The 6,852-nt window shown below is 52.1% G+C and overlaps 1 protein-coding gene across 1 annotated transcript; it reads left to right on the forward strand.

The window, feature by feature from the left end:
- Nucleotides 1–37: 37 nt before the first annotated feature.
- Nucleotides 38–1,227, forward strand: LOC149809573 (uncharacterized). The gene is made up of 2 exons (XM_089994761.1): nucleotides 38–855; nucleotides 909–1,227. The coding sequence occupies exons 1-2, from the start codon at nucleotides 38–40 to the stop codon at nucleotides 1,225–1,227; spliced, it is 1,137 nt and encodes a 378-aa protein (XP_089850887.1).
- Nucleotides 1,228–6,852: the final 5,625 nt, after the last annotated feature.

Raw genomic sequence — 6,852 nt, forward strand, 5'->3', positions numbered from 1 at the left:
CAATGCGCCCGTGTGCAAAGCGGCTGGCGAGGCCATCATGAAGAAGTACCCACACATAACTGCTCATGGCTGCACGGCACATGCACTGGATTTGGTGATGAAGGATGCTTGCAAGCACACGTGGGCTGCCAATCTGATCAAGCAGTGCAAGGAGGCTGTGGTATGGGTCCTGGGTCGCACGGTACCCTACAAGGTATTCAAAGACCACAGTAAGCTCACGCTCCTGCTGCCTGCTAAGACTCGCTTTGCCAGCAACCTCATCATGCTCACGCGCTATGTCCAAGTTCGTGATGCCCTGAAGACTGCTGTGCTGACTGCTGCGTGGAAAGAGTACATTCTTTCCCTCTCCAACACGAAAGACAAGAACAAGCCTGACCAGCCCTCTGAACGCGAGCGTGCTAAGGCCATCGTGAAAGTGATCGAGAACAATGAACTTGCTGAGGACATTGAAGTGCTAGTTGAGCTGTTGACGCCAGTGCTGATTGTGCTTCGCTTGATGAACAGTGATGCACCATGCATTGGTGATGTGTACCCTGCCATGCACAAGTTGGAGGAAGACATCGAGGCTGCTGAAGTAGAGCCTGATGTTGAGGATTTCCAGCAGGGACTGGCGAAGATCATCAGAGATCGCTGGCAGTTTTTGCACAGTCCCTTGCATGCTGCTGCATATGCACTCAACCCCAAGCACTGGCATCTCATCGGTGACATCGCATGCATCAGTGAGGTCATGGATGGCTTGAAAAAGACGCTGCGCAAATTGACAGTGGACCTTGCGTCTGCTACTGCTGCTCTCAATGAGTTTCATACCCTGTATGCTGCTCAGGCTGGCTCCTTCGGTGACGAGTTCGCACTCGCGTTTGTCAGCTCGTATCTGCCCCACATCTGGTGGAAGGCTTTTGGATTGTCAGCAACCGTACTCAGACCGTGTGCCATGCGAATCACAGCTCGCATCTCAGCCTCCTCACCGTGCGAGCGCAACTGGCGCGACGTGGAGCATATCATGGGCAACAAGCGCACCTGCTCGGTACTGAGAAGCTGGAGAAAATGCTTTTCTGCTATGCCAACTCGCGCATTGCTGCTCGCATCGGTGAGAAGACAGTTGGCGATGCTAGAGGCAATCTGAGGCTGAGTGGATCAACAAGCTGTGCACTTCTGACGCTGACGACGCAGAGGATGTTGAATCTGATGATGAGGAGGAGTCCTGTAGAGCATGTGTGGGATGTCTAGTGTAATACCTCTAAATTGTCATCGTTGCCCTGTTATTGCACGCAGCGTTGTATGAATCTATCAACCCTGTCGCGATTTCCGTCATGCCGCCTCCAACAGCTAAACCAAATCAAACGCCGAGTAACAAGCAACGGTTGTACTGTATTCATTGAGTTGCATGCTATTGAGGGCAACTCTGGGCAACGCCCCCAGTAGCTCGCTCGCGTCGAGCCGTACAGGCTGGCTCGCGGTCAATACTTCCTGAAACTGGCGGGTTACCCGCGAGCCGAAAATACACCCGCAGCGGGTAACCCGCAGCCTCGCACCGGCCGGATACCCGGGACCCGCCCCACAACTTAGCTCATCCTGACGCTTTCTCCCAGCCATGGCGATGCGCCGACGATACGACTCCACGGTAACTGGGCCGACGGCCTTGGGGCCTTTCTCTAGTTCGCAAACAAATCATCGGCTACGGCCATGACAGTATTGATACCCCAGCAAAATTGCACACTTTACATCAATTCAGACAGCGCAGCCAGCTGCAAAGCCAGGTAACGAGACAGCGACTGGGAGGGGTGCAAATCCACAGCAGCTGAACGAGATGCGACACTCTCTCCGGAAACGGCACATCATCCGCCCAAAGAGCATCCAACACATCTGCTGTCAAGGGGTCAGATGAGCCCCGTGCTGCCACCTTGCAACTTCACAATCAAAGCACTGTTCTGAGCTGGCAAAGCCAGCTCGGTTCGCTGAGCTGCTCTGAGATGTTCGTTCCTGAGCGGCTCAGCTGCACTTGAGCTCTTAGGAGAGGGTGAAGGCACCTTTAGGGCTTTCCTGCGAGCCACTTCTTGCTCCACTGACGACTTGGCAAGCACTTTCTCCACATTCGCCATCATGCCCTTGATGCATTCGGAGTCAATGTCAGCATACTGCCCTTCCGCATGCAACGATGCAAACGCAGGCAGCGCCTTCTTTGCCGCCGAGAATGCAGACACGCTCATCCAACTGTCCGGCAGCTTGCGCAGCCATAGCTCAGAGCAAGAGTTGATGTAGGCGATGTACTCACCAAACGGCATGTCGGAGTCGTTCGCCTCCGTCACGGCGTGGCACACAGGGTGGAGTTTTATTAGCTATACACAGGGAAATGGCCGGATTGACGACATGCTGACTTGAACCACCCACCTTGCAATGGCTCAATCGACAGCCCAGACGGCCCTTGACATGGTGAAGGGCTCGAACACATCAAAAATTGACATGTCATGCGAATTACATAGCAACAAAACCAGCATATCCCCCCTGCAGTCGTGTATTTTCGGGGTGACAAGGTGGCTGCCCCCTCGACCCCCCCCGACCCTTGGCCGAGAGGCGGGCTCCCCCCGCCCCTCCTGACATCATGCACAAGTGCAATTGCTATGTTTTTGTGGTGGTCCCCTGCCCTGGTGTGCTATGAAGCCGGAGATACAGTCCTATGAATGATTGCCATATACGTGCACGTAGGCGCCATGCCACACAATCAAGCCCCCACGTGCACAGACGAAACCATTTCACCAGCTTGCAGCGTGGTTTTTTTAGCATATGTGGTTTCACATCACTCCCGAAAGCTCATGGCCTGTAGCGTCTATCACGGGTAGTTGGGCCCAAATGAAGTCATCCCATACTTCGCGAGAAAACCTGTTGTGGTGTAGCCCATCTTTGAGCTGCGACTGTGGTCTGGAAACTCACGTTCTCGACATCCCGCCGGTATCAACGTTGTAGCACGCTCCGATTTCTGTCTATAGAGCCTTCATACGTCTCCATACGAGCTGATTAAGGCACAGTACCCTATGGCCAAAGTCATGACTATCCCCGGCACTCCCGTAACCACAACTTTCTCAATACTTGTCCGATTGTAAATTTGAAAATATGTACAGACGCGTCTCGGCCCGGGGAGTATGGTGAAGGCACCGCCTTTACCTATACATTTCGCGCTTTTTCAGCACATTTGCTCAACGTCTTGACCCTCTACGGGCGATGTGAAATCCGCGAAAAATATATCTGCCAAAGTATGCAGAACTAGGTCAAACACTCCCGACAGAGCTAAGATTTATTTTGATCACTGGTTTCAATAAGACCGGTCGCATTCAATTTCGTTGTGTGAGGGCTTCGGAATGGGCGCAACGTTTGTGTGAGAAAAGTGTGATGGTGACGTCAGGATCACCCGCCAGCTCAGTGACATAAACCGTGTATAGCTAATAAATCTCCACCCTGCATGCGCTGGAGGTCGCTCGCATGCTTGCTGAGATCTGCATCGTTCAAGGCGGATAAGACATCAGAAAGTTTAGTTGTCTCGTGCCCGCACTCGGAGTCTGAGTCGCATGGTTCGCTTGCAGCTATGTTGTCGGATTCGCTCATCGCATCTACAATACAATGACAGGAAAGTTGGAGCTTTACATCACTTGTAAGCTGCACTTTGCCCCTACTGAGAGTTTGCAGCGAGTCGCAAGGTGCTGCTTGAGACCGCATTACCTGGGCTACTTCGTCGATCTGAGCAGCACTCTCGAGAGGCTGGTCGCCTACATTGCTTGCAGCCATTGAATCCTCCTCCTTGATTCTTCCTTCATCACAGACGATGGCAACTTGGTTCGCAGAGTCTGTTCCAGCCCTGTCAAGAGCTCAGTGCCCAGCTCAGCCACGAGAGCCTCGCATCTGCGTAGCTGATAAAAGGGACGTATTGCGCTGCGAATGGAAGAGAAGCTCGCCCACTTCACGGGGAGACTCTGCATCCACATCTCAGGGCTGGCCATCACAGTCCGCAGATAGTGCCTGAGACATTGGTCATCTGCCACAGAATTCAGTCCCAGAAATTGCGAAAAACTCTGGAACGCAAAGTGACATATCCTGCCTGCCTTCTCGTCATGCAGGTATGACACCGGCATCACACCAAGTTCATCAATGGCATGGCCAGCTGTCAGAGGGCCCAAACCTTCGGCATCATCGTGGTCTTCAAGGCCGCATGTGGGATCTTGCACGCGGCGCTTCAGCTCATCAACTACCCCTGGACCCCCCATAACAGGGGTTTCACCCGAAATGAGCAACAGAAAGGCCAAACAAGCATAAAACATGAGCAGACATGCCAATATTGGCACATATGTTGTGTATGTTTGCAAAAAATGTGCAAAATGATGCGTATTTGTGCAGCTTTTGCGCAAAACTCTATTACCTCGAGGGTCCAGGGGTAGTGATCCATGGCACACAGGGTGCTGATTGTGTCTTTCGCTACGTCAGAGGGGCCACTATGGCCGCTGTCTCCGTCTATTTCGATGGCAATCCACAGCTTCCGATGATGGTCACCACGCTTTAGCTCCATGGCGATGACAATGTCCACTGAGAACGAGTTGGCTTCACTCAAGCAGCCGCCACGCAAGGGGTATTCGTAGAATGGACCGCATATGGTCACAGTGGTTCCGTCATCCGTCTTGTAGCCGAAGAGCTGCTGTAGGGGAACGAGGGCGTTGTACACGGCATGAGTTCCGTCACCAGACTCGTTAATTTTGGAAGCACACTCAGGGCACCTTCGGATGTGACGGTTCACATGCTGAGGCGCTCTCGGAGTGAGCCTCTTGCACAAGCACAAGAAGCAAAAAGACGCATCTGGGGGCGTGAACACGGACGTGGTGCGGTTCTGACCTCCGACGCACGCGTCACATCTGAGTTTCGGGGCTAATGGATTGCCCCACCGCACCTGGAAGCCTTGGGTTTGTGCCTTCTTCTGTCGTTTGGTCACACGAGAGTCTGACTCTTGCTCGTCTGTCTCGGAATCCAATGATTCGTTTCCTGCCTTGGGTTCAACCGGAGGACGCGGAATCGTTGTCAACGCACGCAGAATGTTGTCGACGGTTGCCTGCCCGAACGAGTACCGAGCGAGCTGCTCATGTATGTCCGCGAGGCGAACGCCACATATGATACGCAAGCACTGCTGGCATGGATACCGATTGTTTACTTTCGTGACTGAGGTGTCGGTCGCAACCCTGATCCGTTCATTGACTCTTCGCAGCTCAGCCTGTAGACGAGACTGCTCTGCACGGAAATCTGCGAGTGACGTTGGCCGCTCGACATTGGATGGACCTGCAGAGTCAAACGGCGGAGATATGTCGCGATCGCCTTGTGCAGCTGGAGGGGGACTTTCAGATGGCTGAGCATCGTCGTCTGTGCTCTCGTCGTCAGTCGAAGACTCCGGATAAATGTCTCGAGTTTTGATCTCTTTGAACTTTATGGTCACCTTGGAACCTTTACCTTTCTTCTGCAATGTGACAGTGGGGCGGAACCCTGGGGACCACAGCGTGAAAATGTAAGCTTTGATGGCCGCCAAGTTCGCTGCGGTGTCCTGTAGGGTTGTGTTGGACTCGTAAGTGGACTCTTTGTACGCGATGAAGCCGTCGTCCGTGCGCTTCCACAAATGCTTCCAATTCGTGTCTTTTCCCACGTCGTGTTTGGCGAGGAGGCGCTGACAGACAGCCACGACTTCAGGGTCGTGTTCCCGAGATTTGCCCCTCCTTGGACCAGCCGAAAGGCTCGTCTGGGTGCTAGGATCGAACCTTTCCCGAGATTGGCGCTTACAAGCCCTCGCGAGGTTGTTGGTCTGTAACCCAGGTCCAGCAGCGCATGCGTGCGCGATGCAGAAGCTGAGCAAAACCACCTTAACCACCAAAGCAAAGCCGGCTTGCGCCGACCGTTGAAGATGAAGGCCATGGTGCTTTCGAAACCCTTTAGCTCGTCTCTTTGTTTCCTGAGATCATGGGTGGTTAATTTCCTGTTGCTCGGGCGATGTGTTAGCTGGAACCCTGGTTGCAGTTATGGACTGTCACGACTGTCTGTGAATCACAGATTTAGTGAGCGTGGTGCTTTCTAGACGGATGAAATGGATGAATTTGGCTTATTTTTGCACAATGGCGGAATGAAACACGACATCTGGAATGTCCCTTGGAGATCCTCCGCAACATGGAATTTGTGTTCTACTGTCTTGCGAGACATGTGTTAATTTTGCACCAACTGCTTCATAAATACACCTCATATGTTGTAAACTTCATGTTTAAACGCTTCAACCATGCAAAAACATATAAAGAACACGAAGAATCTACATCATGGTGTTCAGATGGAGTTGCAGGGACTCCTGTATGTTAAAACATTACAATTTGAGGTAACGACTCACTGATAGCTAGATCGTCGTTAGTCTCAACTCATCTAACTTCAGATGAGGTTGAGTACTTATTCACAGCTGCTCCTCGACAGCCAAGCACATCACAACAGCATTGCCATCCTTGGGCCAAACAGGAATCTTGAGATAGCACCCTATCTCCAGACATGCAACTATCAGATTCCAACACTGTAGCCACCATAATTCTTGGTATGTCAAGGGAGAAAAGCTGCAATATTGCTTGTATAGCTCTGAAATGACAATTTACAGTACTTGTTTTCAAATTTCTCCTAATTTAGCTTGATCTACACAGATTTTACAATTCTACACCAATTTGTGTAGGTACAATTGCGATAGAGGAAGTGCTATACCGCCTCGCAGGCTTATGCGCAATGACCGCGTGCGAGAAACTTGGTCGTTCACTTGCGCCTCTCCAGCTCGCGGTGGGCGTTTCTGGAGGAGTAGAGGCCCTT

This window comes from Nuphar pumila, unplaced genomic scaffold (genome assembly GCF_984573655.1).
Source record: "Nuphar pumila unplaced genomic scaffold, dmNupPumi1.hap1.1 HAP1_SCAFFOLD_1024, whole genome shotgun sequence".
Taxonomy (NCBI): Eukaryota; Viridiplantae; Streptophyta; class Magnoliopsida; order Nymphaeales; family Nymphaeaceae; genus Nuphar; species Nuphar pumila.